General features: G+C 46.9%; 1 protein-coding gene across 1 annotated transcript in view; it reads left to right on the top strand.

The window, feature by feature from the left end:
• ints1 (integrator complex subunit 1) overlaps positions 1-15,188 on the top strand; it is a 169,976-nt gene that overhangs the window by 80,051 nt on the left and 74,737 nt on the right. The window contains exons 24-28 of the mRNA XM_072481022.1: positions 1,440-1,544; positions 3,315-3,482; positions 6,889-7,000; positions 8,904-9,062; positions 12,423-12,569. Coding sequence (XP_072337123.1) covers positions 1,440-1,544; positions 3,315-3,482; positions 6,889-7,000; positions 8,904-9,062; positions 12,423-12,569 — 691 coding nt within the window. The remainder of the gene's footprint in view (positions 1-1,439; positions 1,545-3,314; positions 3,483-6,888; positions 7,001-8,903; positions 9,063-12,422; positions 12,570-15,188) is intronic.

Here is a 15,188-nt window from a genome sequence, read left to right as displayed (position 1 = left end):
GCTCAGTGATCCTCAGGTTAAATCACCACCAGTCAGCTCTCCCCTTCAAAGGGGAAAGCAACCAATGGTCATCTAGGACTATGGAGACTTCACTTACTTTTACTGTAGGAAGGCTGAGGGAGGTAAGGAGTCTCTGAGTCTGACAGAATAATGTTATATGCATTAATTTGAGGCCTTCAGTTTCTCTCAGCACTTCATAAAATAAATTCATACTGTCATGATATTCAAACACACACATCATGATAGACAGACCAACAGACCAATTAGCACACATAACACGACAGCCAATCACAGACAAGGACAGAGACAGTATAAGACAAGAAACACGACACCTGGTGGTCAGTAGATCTGGAGACCAGGACAAGGACAGGACCTGATTAACAACACACTCAGAGAGTCACCACGTGCTGAGTACCCGGACAGATCTGTAAATAACAAGTTGAAATAAAACAGCGTTGTACCAATTGCAACCGTGTTGGTTCATCTGTACCTCAGAGCACCCAACACCACACGTACCACATTATATAGCACCTTTCGCATCCTTGGGACATTCCAAAGCACTCCACAGCCAGTGCACTTCTTTTTGAAATGTAAGTCACTGCTGTAACATAGGAAACATGATAGCCATTTTGTACACAGCATGATCCTGCAAACAGCAATGTGATAATGTCCTGATGATAGTTTTTTTTGTTTTGTATTGATGCTTCAGGAGTATATATTGGCCAGGAGCACATGCTGCAGTGAAACCTTTACACGGACCAAGTATTGGTTTAACATCCTATCCACAGTGCAGCACCTCTGACATTATAATGCTCCTTTGTGCCGCAGTGGAGTGTCAGCCCTAGGTTGTGTATTCAACTTTCTGGATTTAAATAATTAGTGAGGTTATGTCACAAACAGCTGGGTATCTTTCCACTTACAGATTTTGCTAGCACTTTGTATGATTAGTTGAGAGCGTGTCTCCGCCACACGGTGGCGCCAGATTCCTTTTTTTCTCTCTCTCCGAGAAGTTACTCCTGTGTTGATGCGCTGTGTGGTTTGATGCCGGGTCACTTGTTAATTTTAAATCTGGTATAGGTGGATTTCTGAGAAATGTAAGTATTCTAGGGGACAATGTTGGGCAGATGGAAATCGATCACAAATCAGCCATTGTTACATTGAATTGAATATTTCAGCACAAACTTCTATTTTTTGTTACTGCACATAGTGCGTTTTAACTCTATTTAGGATTTAACCACACTGGAAAAAAGTACAATATATAAGCATGCATATCTAAAAAGGTGAGGATGGGGGAGAGAGAAGGAAATACAGAGAGCGTGGAACAGCATCGAGATAAGACACTTCTCGAGGTGCAGCATGTTTGGATTGTGCAGGTGAAAGTGATTTGAATTAGAAATTCATGCCGTTCTCATTTGTGTCCCGTTAATTTCAATTTGCAGGCCATTCATGTGGAGACTGATCCCCAGACCATCAGTGCCTATATCATTTATTTGTCACAACATGCACCAGTAGAGGAACAGGCTCAGCACAACGATCTTGCTCTGGTAAGAACGATATAAGAAGGATTCAACAGGGAGGTGAGGGAGAGCCGGCTAAGGAGCATTGGTAATTACTGTCAGAACGTGTCGCTGCCTCATGCTCCCAGCTTATGCAGGTTTTTAAAAAATTTCACTGAGATATAAGAAGACTGACTGGCTGCTAAAATGTGTCATTCACACTTGAGTGTTGATAGTGAGGTGTCGACAGCAGCTGCCTGTACTCCCAACACCGCCATCACAGTTTTAATGTAAGGAAGATTGATTTACAAAGTGTTTACAGCCCAGAAATAGGCTTTTGGTACAATAGCCCCATGGGGCCCTTTATGCTTGAGCAATCTTCCTCCCACCCTTTTTATCTACCTCATCAGAATATCCTTTTATCCCTTTCTCCTTCATTTACTTCACTTTAAATGCATCAATGCTATTTTCCTCGATTGCTCCATGTTGGAGTGAGTTCCATATTCTAACCACTCTCTGGGTATAGCCGTTTCTCCTGAATTCGCTATTATATTTATCAGTGACTATCTTCTATTTATGGGCCCACTTACTGGATCTGCCCGCAAATGTAAATATATTCTCTGTGTCTACCTTTATCATAGAATCTCTACAGAGCAGAGGGCGGCCAGTCGACTCATCGAGTCTGCACCGACTCTCTGAAAGAGCACGCTACCTAAGCCCATTCCCCCGCTCTATTCCTGTAACCCCACCTAACCTGCACACCTTTGGACACTAAGGGGCAATTTAACATGGCCAATCCACCCAACCTTGACATCTTTGGATTGTGGGAAGAAATTGGAACACCCGGAAGAAACCCACGCAGCACTCGGATAACATGCAAACTCTACACAGTCACCCAAGGCCAAAATTAAACCTTGGTCCTTGGTCTTGTGAGGCAGCAGTGCTAACCAGTATGCCATCAAACCTGTTCATAATCTTAAAGGCCACTATCAAGTCACCCCTTGGCCTTCTCTTTTTACACAAAAAGGAGCCCCAGCCTGTTCAGGTTTTCTATAGATAAGAGCTTGATTTCCCCCCTAGATTCCCACTAAAATGACACAGGAGCAATGTAGTTATTGTGCCTGCAAGGTGAAAAACCTAATTTTGATATTTAAAGAAGAAATGTTTGATAACCTCATGGCATGGCAATGAAGCCTGCAGTTCTGTAATACAACAACTTGCATTAATGTAGTGTGTTTGATTTAACAAATCATCCTAAGGCGCTTTACAGGAGCAATATGAAATAAAGCTTGACACCGACCCAGTTAAGATATTAGGACAGGTTACCAAATGCTTGGTCCATGAGGTAGATTTTAAGGAGCATCTTGAGGGAAAAAGAGAAGCAGAGACAGGTTTAGGGAGGAAATTCCAGAGTTTAAGGCTTGGGCAGCTTCAGGCACCAGTGGTGGACAATTAAAATTGGAGATGCACAAGAGGCCAGAATTGGAGAAATGCTGAGATCTTTTTTTTTGGGGGGGGGGGGCTGCAGGAGGCAATGTAGGTCGCAAGGATTATGAGGTGATCGATAAATAGAATGTTGTAGTTTGCTACTTAATAATAAAAATGGAAGATATGGGAAATATACAGCAGATCCACTAAGTGTCCAAAAAACAAAAACAGGCTAACTTATTTCTGCGGAAACTCTTTAACAATCAGAGATTTGATGGGTTTATACCAAGTTCGTTAATTTATTTTCCCCTTTCATTCTCTCCTTGTTTCAACTTTCCCACAGCTTACATATATTTCCTGCTTTGTAACACTGCCTGTTTGTCTCCTCAGGACGTTGCTCGCTTAATCGTCGAGCGGTCCACCATCATGACGCATCTCTTCGCCAAGCACGCCTACAGGACCGAATGCGAGTCCGTGCTGGTGGCGTTGATCGCGATCTTCTCACGGTATGTGAAGCGGATGCGGAAGACCAAGGAAGACGAGGAGGTGTACAGCTGGGTGAGTTGGCTGCCTTATTGGAACGGCCGGGAGAATAGGCTCAATCATGAGGGGCTGTGACTGCCTGTGGGAGCTTTCAGCATAAGTTCAGACCTGCAGCTCCCAAGGAGGCGACCTCTGAACTTACTCTGCGATCCCATGCTAAGATTTGGGTGCATTCCTGGTCGAGGATTTTGCCAATTGACCAGTGTCTGTCGCGGTTGTTGTAAGCTCTTTAGGAAGGGGGTGGGGGGTCAGGATCTGGAAAGTTGGTGGATGCAGATTAAATAATAACTTTCAGAAGAGAACTGGATATTTTTGAAAAAGAGAAAATTGGAGGACTATGAAGAAAGCAAGGGAGTGGGATTAATTGGGTAGCTCTTTTAAACAGCTGGCACAGGCACAATGGGCCAAATGGCTTCATTCTGCACCGCATCTGGTGCATAGTGGTGCAGTCACTGGGTTAGTAATCCAGAGGCCCAGGCTAATGCTCTGGTGACAAGGGTTCAAATCCCACCACGGCAGCTGGTGGAATTTAAATTCAATTAATAATCTGGAAATCTGCTGCTGTTGCCCAATCTGGCCCAGACCCAAGCAATGTGGCTGACTCCTAACTACCCTCTGTAATGGCCTCAGAAGCCACCCTGTTCAAGGGCAGTTAGGGACTGGCCCTGCTCTGCCGGTGACACCCACATCCCACGAATGAATAAGAAAAAAAGTATGATTCTGTTGCTCTATAACTTGAGAGTTGGGCCAAAAGAAGCACACACCAGGCACTGATGAGGTTCTGCTACTTCTGAAAAGTTTCCAATTGAATCCTATAGCACAGAATAAGACCATTCAGCCCATTTACCTGTGCTGGTTCTCTGAAGAACTATTTATTTAATCTCACTCCCATGCTCTTTTCCAGGCACCTGCAATTTCTTCCTTTTCAAGTCAGCATATCCGATTCCCTTTAAGAAGTTACAGTTTTAAACGTGATAATGATGCCATCGGAGGAGGGAGAGGCGGAGATAGTAGCAGCTATGGACGCGGAGAAGGCCTTAGACCGAGTAGAGTGGGAGTACCTCTGGGAGGTGCTGCGTAGGTTTGGGTTCGGGGTAGGGTTTATCAATTGGGTTAAGCTCCTTTACAGAGCCCCGATGGCGAGTGTAGAGACGAACCGGCGGAGGTCGGAGTACTTTCGACTGTACCGAGGGACGAGGCAGGGGTGCCCCCTGTCCCCCCTGTTGTTCGCATTGGCGATCGAACCATTGGCCATGTCATTGAGGGAGTCTAATAAATGGAGGGGGGTGGTCCGAGGGGGAGAAGAGCATCGGGTGTCGCTATATGCGGATGACCTGTTGCTGTATGTGGCGGATCCAATGGAGGGGATGGTGGAGGTCATGCAGACTCTAAGGGAGTTTGGGGAGTTTTCGGGCTATAAGCTCAATGTAGGGAAGAGTGAGCTCTTTGTATTACAGGCGGGGGACCAAGAAAGAGGGATAGGGGACCTACCGCTGAGGAGGGCGGAGGGGAGCTTTCGGTATCTGGGGATCCAGACAGCCAGGAGTTGGGGGACCCTACATAAACTGAATCTGACGAGGTTGGTGGAGCAAATGGAGGAGGATTTCAAAAGATGGGACATGTTACCGCTCTCGCTGGTGGGTAGAGTGCAGTCGGTCAAAATGGTGGTCCTTCCGAGGTTTCTGTTTGTGTTTCAGTGCCTTCCCATCGTGATCACTAAGGCCTTTTTTAAGAGTAGGCAGGAGTATTATGGGGTTTGTGTGGGCGAATAAGACCCCGAGAGTAAGGAGAGGGTTCCTGGAACGCAGTAGTGACCGAGGAGGGTTGGCGCTGCCAAACCTGGGGAGCTACTACTGGGCAGCAAATGTGGCGATGATCCGCAAGTGGGTTATGGAGGGACAGGGGGCGGCATGGAAGAGGATGGAGATGGCGTCCTGTAAAGGAACGAGCCTGGGGGCGTTGGTGACGGCACCGCTGCCGCTCTCGCCGACAAAGTATACCATGAGCCCGGTGGTGGCGGCAACGCTAAGGATCTGGGGCCAGTGGAGAGGGCACCGGGGTGCAATGGGAGCATCGGTGTGGTCCCCGATCGGGGGTAACCACCGGTTTGTCCAGCTGAAGATGGACGGGGGGGGTTCCAGAGCTGGCATCGGGCGGGGATTGGAAGAATGGGGGACCTGTTCATCGACGGGACGTTTGCGAGCCTAGGGGCACTGGAGGAGAAGTTCGAGTTACCCCCGGGAAATGCCTTTAAATATATGCAGGTGAAGGCTTTTGTGAGGCGACAGGTGAGGGAATTCCCGTTGCTCCCGGCACAAGAAGTTCAAGATGGGGTGATCTCGGGTGTATGGGTCGGGGAGGGCAAGGTGTCGGAAATACACCAGGAGTTGAAAGAAGAGGGGGAAGCGCTGGTAGAAGAGTTGAAGGGTAAATGGGAGGAGGAGCTGGGGGAGGAGATCGAGGAAGGTCTGTGGGCTGATGCCCTAGGTAGGGTTAATTCCTCCTCCTCATGTGCCAGGCTCAGCCTGATACAATTTAAGGTGGTCCACAGAGCGCACTTGACGGGGGCGAGGTTGAGTAAGTTCTTTGGTAGAGGACAGATGTGGAAGGTGCTCAGGGAGCCCGGCGAACCATGTCCATATGTTTTGGTCATGCCCGGCACTGGAGGGGTTCTGGAGAGGAGTGGCGGGAGCAATACCTCAGGTGGTGAAAGTCCGGGTCAAGCCAAGCTGGGGCCTAGCAATATTTGGAGTAGTGGACGAGCCGGGAGTGCAGGAGGCGAAAGAGGCCGGCATTCTGGCCTTTGCGTCCCTAGTAGCCCGGCGAAGGATCTTGCTAATGTGGAAGGAGGCGAAGCCCCCCAGCCTGGAGGCCTGGATAAATGATATGGCTGGGTTCATAACATTGGAGAGGATTAAGTTCGCCTTGAGAGGGTCTGCGCAGGGGTTCTACAGGCGGTGGCAACCGTTCCTAGACTATCTCGCGGAGCGTTAGAGGAAGGTCGGTCAGCAGCAATGGGGGCGGGGGGGGGGGGGGGGGGGGGCTGGAGGGGACGTCCTGGGAGGGGGGACTGCCTGGGAGGGTGGATGAGCAAGAGATAACCTGAAGGGTTGGGGAAACTGGCACGTACGGGTGAGGGCCAGTGTACAAAGCTGTGTAAATATATCATTTTGCCATGTATATATCTTGCTCTGCGCGATTTCTCGTTTTTTTTTTTTTTACGAGGGGAGGGGGGGTTATTGTTTGTAAGGGAGAAAAATTGTGTTAAAAAACTTTAATAAATATATATATTTTTTAAAAAGAAGTTACAGTTCACGAGGGTATTTTACAGCCCCGAATGCAAAGTGTTTCTCGGAATCGGATTGTTGCTACAAGGAAAGCATTTCCTTTGTTAACTGTGCTTTGTGTTTCTGACCTACAGTCTGAGTCCCAGGACCAAGTGTTCCTGCGCTGGACCACTGGGGAAACTGCCACCATGCACATCCTGGTGGTTCACGCCATGGTTATTCTCCTGACGCTCGGACCCCCTCAAGGTATAAATCTGACGTGGGGTTAGGGTGGGCTGCGGTGCTTTTCTGTGAACTGCATTTAACTGTTTGAGTTTGAGAAAGTAGTGCTGAGGAGTTGTTTGTGAAATTAATTATTGCAGATGTTGGCTGCATCTTAGCCTCCGAGTCTGAAGGTTGTATGGACACTTCATCCATCAAGTACTCAATACTCAGTCTTTCAAGTTAACTTGGGTTCAAGCCCATTCAGTGACTTGAGTGCAAAACACAGGCAGGCACAGTGCAGTGGGGGGAAATAAATGGATTATCTGTTCATTATCTCAGCACTGTCTGTAGGAGGTTGCTGTGTCCAAATTGACTGCCGCATTTTCTACATTACAGCAGTAACTGCACTTCAAAAGTGGTTTATTTTTAAAATGTGTGTGTCTTGGTTGTTTACTTGTGTGCGTGCTTGGAAAGAAAAGTAACCCTTCTCAGAATACTCTTTACGAAACACAATATATACTGCTGAAAGAAGAAGAATTTTTTTATTGAGCTAATGATATGAGGAGGAAGAACTCAAATTTTATCCCCTTTCAATTTACTTTCCAAATTTGCTTAACATCCAGCCAGTTGCAGGCACTGCACGGTGAACTTGGTTATCATCTTGTTTCAAATGCAAGCCAGACGAGATTCTCCTCTTCCTTTAGCAGTCCTAAACAGAAGTGATATCAGGAAGTCAGCCCCCATTAGTTCTAAAGAGATGTGAATCCGCAGTGGAAAATTACTCACAATTTGGTACAAATTGACAATCTCATGCAGACAACATAAGAATGGGTGGTGTGGAAAATGGAGAATGTCACTGGTGTAAATGAGGGCCCTCTGTGAGGTTGGAGTTGATTGTCGGAAAGCAGAATGCTGACCCTAATGTGAGTTGACCCTGAGATTGGCCTCAAAAGTGTCATCCATTGTCAGACAGTTTTCACCTTGGTGAATAGGAAGGTCCATGAGACAACCACTTCTGCCCTGGTGAAAGACCGTCTTGCACTGCAGTGTTATTCCTATACACTCTGGTCATTCAGTTGTGTCTGTGTGTGATGCACTCACTTGCAGCATTGCGAATGGGGCAATGCAATTTGGTGATTGACAGCTCCCATTGTGTTGCATGTGCAATATGCCATACCCTCCAGGACAAAGCAGTCTGCTCAGTCAGCCGTTCCACCTACCAGCTTAAAATATTCTTTCCCTATACCTGTGGTGTGTACCATCTACAACAGCCTGTCAAGGTTTCTTTGACAGCACTTCTCAAACCTGTGACCTTCACCACCGAGAAGGCCAAAGGCAGCTGGTGCAAAGGAATACCACCAGCTTCAAGTTCCCCTCCCTAGATCCACACCGTTTTGGCTTAGATATATATTCATCATCACATAGGTCAAATTCTCGAAACTTCCTGCTGAGGAGCACCATGCAAGCTCTTCCACCACACAGACGGCAGAGATTTAAAAAGAAGGCTCACTACTACCTTGTCAAATGGTAGCTAGGGATGGGAAATAAATGCCAGCCTTGTCAGTGATGGCCACATTGCAAAAATGAATTAATGAAAAACCCTCACCAACATGATGTGGAACGAGCGGAAGAGTAGAATTTTGTTGCTCACTCATTATTTTCTGCTCTGTCCAGGTAGGGATGGGTGTGTCACATTGCTCTTGGTTCTAAGGCGACGCTACTCCTTAACGTGTTTTTTTTGTGGGGAATGTTATATAATCTCAAACTTGTGTGCCATTGCAAGCTCCCTCTGCTCCAATTACCTGCATCAACTCCCTGCACCAAGCTTTTCAAGGGCCATGCAGCGCCAAACTTGATTATACTTTTCTTGGTAGACTTCCTTGAATGCTCCCTTGAGAACAGTCCAATTTTTAGCATTTAATCGCTCTTGAATCATGGCTTGCAGGTGAGAGCGACTTCTGCCACCTTCTTGACGTCTGGTTTCCAGAACGAAAGCCACTTCCTACAGCATTCCTGGTTGACACCTCCGAGGAAGCTCTACTTCTTCCTGACTGGCTGAAACTTCGCATGATTCGCTCGGAAGTGTCTCGACTGGTGGATGCGGGTAAGCATATGTAGTTTTGTTGCTGAAGCGGAAATGCAGGGCCTGGAAACATAGCAGCATATTCTCTATTCCAAGGTTCATACAATATTCTCCACACTTTACAATTAAATGATTTTACAATCTAAGCCCGAATGGAACACCTGCCCCACCCATCCTTTACGTAGTCTGGCCTGATCTGCCAGTTTCAGGTGCGTCTCCTGCAACATGACCACATCTGCCTTTAAGTTCTTTAGGTGTGCGAGTACCCGTGCCCTTTTAATCGGCCCATTCAGCCCTCTCACGTTCCACGTGATCAACCGGGTTGGGGGGCTCTTTACCCCCCCCCATGTCGACTAGCCATCCCCTTTTCTAACCCAGCTCCTCACCCGGTTCCCACGTACCCGTATATCCCACCAATGGTGCTCTCCCGTCCCGATGACCCCGCCCCATAACAGCTCCCCCTTCCCCTTAGCAGCAGCAACCCAGTTAACTCCCCCCCCCCCCCCCCCCCCTCCGCTAGATCCCTTTCTAGCGTAGTTGCACCCCCCATGTTGCTCCCAGAAGTCAGCAAACTCTGGCTGACCTCAGCTTCCCCCGTTTGTCCTCAGCCCCTCATTGTGCGAGGCCCCCTCCTTCCTGCGTCCCCGTTCCCGCCACAATTACCATAGCGCGGGAGCAAAGCCCGTGTTTCCCACTCGGCCCTGCCCCTGATGGCGCAGTTCCCTTCTCCCTCCCCTTTCCTTCCCACCGGCGCCCACAGTTCCCCATACTCCCCCCCCCCCCCCCCCCCCCCCCCCAAACAAGGGGAAAAGAGAAAAGTCACAAAATTGAAAATTGAAAAAAAATTCTCCCCCCCCCTCCCCTTCCTCGTCCCACATAATCACCCCACCACTTTATTACAGAAGCTTTTTCTCTCGCCAGACTATTCCAGCTTCTCGTCCACAATGAATGTCCACGCCTCTTCTGCCGTCTCAAAGTAGTGGTGCTTCCCTTGGTGTGTGACCCACAGTCTCGCCGGCTGCAACATTCCAAATTTAACCTTCTTTTTGTGGAGCACCGCCTTGGCCCGGTTGAAACTTGCCCTCCTTCTCGCCACCTCCGCACTCCAATCCTGGTACACGTGGATCACCGCATTCTCCCACCTGCTGCTCCGAGTTTTCTTCGCCCATCTTAGAACCATCTCTCTGTCATTGTAGCGGTGAAACCTCACCACTATGGCTCGAGGTATTTCTCCTGCCTTTGGTCTTCGCGCCAGAACTCGATAAGCTCCCTCCACCTCCAAAGGCCCGTCGGGGCCTCCGATCCCATTAGTGAGTGAATCGTCGTGCTCACATATGCCCCGACGTCCGCCCCCTCTGTGTCTTCGGGAAGACCCAAGACTCTTAAATTCTTCCTCCTCGAGTTATTCTCCAGGGCTTCCAACCTCTCCACACACCTTTTGTGCTGTGCCTCGTGCGTCTCTGTCCTTACCACCAGGCCCTGTATTTCATCCTCATTCTCCGCAGCCTTTGCCTTCACGACCTGAAGCTCCAACTCCTGGGTCCTCTGCGCCTCCTTTAGCCCTTCAATCACCTGTAGCATTGGGGCCAACACCTCCTTCTTCAGCTCTTCCACACAGCGCCGCAGGAACTCTTGTTGCTCCGGGCCCCATACCAAACAGCCCATCTTCCAACGCCATCTTGCTTCGAGCTTCCCTTCCTTGCCGCTGCTCCAGTGGATCCACTGCAATCCGGCCGCTATCCTCCTTTATCCATATTTATCCGGGGGGATTCCCTCCTATTTCACCGCACAATGATTTTGGCCGTTAAAAATTGCCGTTGGGGCTCCTAATAAGAGCCCAAAAGTCCGTTTCAACGGGAGGTGCTGAAACGTGCGACTTAGCTGGTCATCGCCGCACCCGGAAGTCCAGATTTCCTTCCCTAAAGGGCAGTAGTGAACCAGATGGGTTTTTACAACAATGGTTTTATTGAATTCAAATTTCACCATCTGCCATGGTGGGATTTGAACCCGGGTCCCCAGATAATTACCCTGGGTTTCTGGATTACTAATCCAGTGACAATACGCCACTACCTCCCCTTTCACACAGCCATAATTGCAAAGCTTTGAGCATTTTCTGAGTTTCAGCATAATGTGAGGTTGAATTATTGCGTTAAATTCCCTGGATGACATTTTTTATTTCATATTCTTTCCATAAAAGGTTACTTTCTCACTGGAGATTGTGGGTTGTTCCTCCTCAGGGAGGATAAGTTAGAAGCTGCTACTCTCCAGTAACTTGCCCCCTCCCCATGTGTGTCTCCACAGAACAACTATTTGACCATGGAAAGATCTACAGCTGAGATCAATCCTGGCCCCCTCCAATATATATACTTTCCAGAAGAGGGCTTTGTATAAGGCCACTCGGCCCTTTTTGAATGGCAAACCTAGATATTGAGTTTCATGGTCTACTGCTATTTCCTGTGTTCTATATACAATAAGGATATATATATACACTATAAAGATCCTGGATTTAACCTTGGATATTCCTGGGTTCTTTTGGGCCATTCGACACCAACTAACAAACTTTTTCTGAAGGAGCTGTGATGTGTTTAGAGTCAATCCTTTGCACTGAAATTGTTCTTCTACTCTCCCTTCTTTTGGAATATTATCCTTTAATGTTGCATCAGTTTATTTGCAGCTATAGCTTTATAAAGCCACATTAACATTATTGAGAATGACTGGGAGATACAGGAATCCAGCTCGATCATTAATCCCTGGGTCTGAACATCATTGCAGATCAGCAAGATGGAGCATGCTGACAGTAACTGATGCCCAATAAAAGTAAATAAAGCCACTCTGAAGTTGATTACTTGTATAATTAGGAGTCCTGGAGTGATTTCAAGCCTTGGCGATAAGTTGACAGTTCTAATAAACCACTTGAGGTTCATTCGTGGGGTTTATGGTGTCATCCGTACTCTTGTGAATTAAATTACAGCCTTGTAATCCCTGCCAGGTGGGTTTTTTTAAATTGTGAAACCGGGGTGATGGGTCTGAGCCCGTATATGCCAAACAACTATCAACAGTGGAGTGAGCAAGAGAAAGGATGAGATCAATCAGGCAGTCGGCCTTTATTGTGACATTTTTGTGTTTGAAAAGCCTTGGATTGGAAAGAGAAACTTAAGGGAGATGCTTTAGCTGAGGCTGAGAGAAAGACTGAGTTACATCAGGAGGCGTTCGATATCCATTGTTAAATGATGTATCTTCCTGTTGTTTCCATTTGGTGGCAGCAGTCGTACAGGATCAGGAACTGAAGTGGAAGCAATTTGCACTTGGCCCTGAATAGTGTTTACATTGTGCAGATTACAGGGCTACTAACCCTCGACTCTCTTTCCTTTTCTCTTGCAGCTCTCCAGGACCTGGAGCCTCAGCAGTTGATCCTGTTTGTCCAGTCCTTTGGAATCCCGGTCTCCAGCATGAGCAAACTCCTGCAATACCTGGACCAGGCGGTGTCCCACGATCCCCAAACACTTGAACAGAACATCATGGACAAAAGTATGTGTTTCAGTAACCAAGGATATGACAGTGGCTGTTGATGGCATCTCCTTGTCTGTTAATTCCCCCCCCCCCTTCTGGAGGCACTGGCATAAGGGGGGGGGGGGGGAGGGGGGGGGGGGGAGGGGGGGGGGGGGAGAGACAGGGGTCGAAAGAGTTTCACAGATGATGTCACAGCTCACCAAATGGCCATTTTTCCTGGGTGAGCTTGGAGCAGCTATTTGACGGTAGGAGGGAATCAGGATTACGGAAAAACTTGAATTGATAAAGCACCTTTCACAAATTCAGCATGTCCCAAAATGCTTTACAGCCAATTAACTACTTTTGAAGCATCGTCACTTTTCCAGTGTAGTGAAACACATAAGCTAATTTGCAAACAGGACGGTCTCACAAACATCAAAGAATAATGATCAGAAAATCTATTTAGGTGATGTCGGTTTAGGAATAAATGTTGGGCAGGGCAACATTCTCCTTCTCTTATGACCATAGAATTGTTAAAGCCCACTTAAGGGGGGTAGATGGGGTTTTGGTTTGCCATCTCATCTGATCTCCAACAGTCCCTCAGTACCACATTGCAAGTGTTGGCCTGGATTGTGTCCTCAAGTCTCCAGGGTGAGTTATGAACCCAACACCTTCTGACTCGGGAGAGGAGAGCACCACCCACTGATCTTGCCTCTCGGCGCAGCTTCAAAGGCGCATGTCCAGCTTAGCTCATCTGACAGTTGCCAAGAGAAGTAATTCTGACTGCTTGTGTTATTAATTCACCCTTCTCGCTCTCACCAGAGAGGCTATGGACATTTGTGATCCTTCAACTTGCTGAGATTGCATTTCAAAAGGTGCTTGTTGTCGTGAGTTGGCTGCTATTCACCCTACTTGTGCATGTATCAGGCCAAAATTAGCAGGGGATTGCATGGGCCCCTCAGTAATCCATCTTGGACCATCTGCTGTATGCAGCACAGTCATTGTGATTAAATTAGATGGTGTTACTGAATGGATAGTTGTAATAAGCAGACGACACAGGGGAGTGGATGATTGCAATACTTCTAATTCAAAATAATGGATGGTAATTAAAAATGAAGGATGAATGATTCAGAAGTGGAAAATTACAAATTTATTGCGGTGTTCTTTACGACACTGGAACATGAATTATATTTTTTTAATTCCCAATTATTTAACATGCTATTATTTCTGGTCTTGCTGTGCTGGTTGTTTGCATCAGATACCCAAAGGCAATGCTCACTGCTTATCCAGCGTTAAGTGACTTGTGCTGCTGTTTTATTCGTTTATGTATGTTCTAATTTTCAGACCGAGTTTCACACTGGCCTTACTTGTTTCTAAGGGAACAAATTTCCCAGCGATTATTTTTTTTTTTGGCAATAGCCTGGTAATTTCAAAAAATTACAATTATGTGTTTTCTTAAAAAATGCAGATTTTTTTTTTAAACAAAAGCCAAATTTGACCAATGCTGGAAACCTGAAATAAAAAAACTGGAAATGCTCGACAGTTCAGGCAGCAACTGTGGAGAAAGAAATACAGTTACGTTTCCGGTTGATGACCTTCATCAGAACGGTCAATGACTTGGAACATTAACTCAGTTTCTCTCTCTCTACAGATGCTGTCAGACTAGCTGAGTATTTTCCCAACATTTTTGTTTCATTGCAGTCATTTAAAACATTTTGTGTAATATATTATGCAATTCAAATGTTGAAACCAAGAGAGCCACAAGTTTATAGGAATTGAATCCTATTCTGCTCGTCAGTCACAGCAACTGTGCCACCATTGGAACTTCAATCTTAAAGGCAAAGAAGGGTGAAGGAAATGAACACTGCCCCAGCATTCTCCCCTGATTATAGAATCCCAACACCATATGAGGAGGCCATTTGGCCCATCATGCCTCTGCTGACTTGAGATATCTTTCCAGCTCGTCCCATTTGTCCATCCTTGCAGCCCATAAATGTTTCCTTTTCAAGTATATGTCTATTGCCTTTTGAAATTGACTGCTTCCACCACCCATTCAGCAAGTGCATTTCAGGTCAGCATTAATCATTGTGCAAAAGATCTCATCTCACTGCTGGATTTCTTTGCTAATCACTTTCAATTTGTGCCAAGATCCCCGATAGTTGTCAGTTCATCCAGTGAGGTAGTGACCATGACAGACCAGGAAATGATCAGCAGTGCTGAGTTAGCTGATCCAATGGTGGCTTGGATGCTACATAGCAGGTTCCCAATTTAGGGAGGTATAGATTGGTCAGCTTCCCAACCTTTTGTTGCTATTCAGTGACGTTTGGAAATATGCACTTGTGGACAGAGGTCTTGAAGGAATTCAAAGCATGTGGAGCCACCGGTGTCAGTATGACCCATCGGATAGCTCTCTCACTTCTGTGTCAGAAAATTGCGGATTAAGTCCTAATATGGACCCTTGAATGCATAATGTTGACTGGCACTTCAGTACAGCACTGAGGGCTTCTGCACTGTCAAAAGTGCCATCTTTCAGCTGAGGTATTAAACTAAGGGCCTCGTGGATGGATGTAAAGATCCCATGGTACTCCTCATGAAGTGTGGGGGAGTTCTGTCCAGTATGATTCTGGACAATATTTATCCTTCGACAAACATCACTAA

This window comes from Scyliorhinus torazame, chromosome 17 (genome assembly GCF_047496885.1).
Source record: "Scyliorhinus torazame isolate Kashiwa2021f chromosome 17, sScyTor2.1, whole genome shotgun sequence".
In the NCBI taxonomy this organism is placed as follows: domain Eukaryota; kingdom Metazoa; phylum Chordata; class Chondrichthyes; order Carcharhiniformes; family Scyliorhinidae; genus Scyliorhinus; species Scyliorhinus torazame.
Note: the sequence above shows the minus strand (reverse complement) of the source record. Positions and strands in the feature narration are given on the sequence as shown.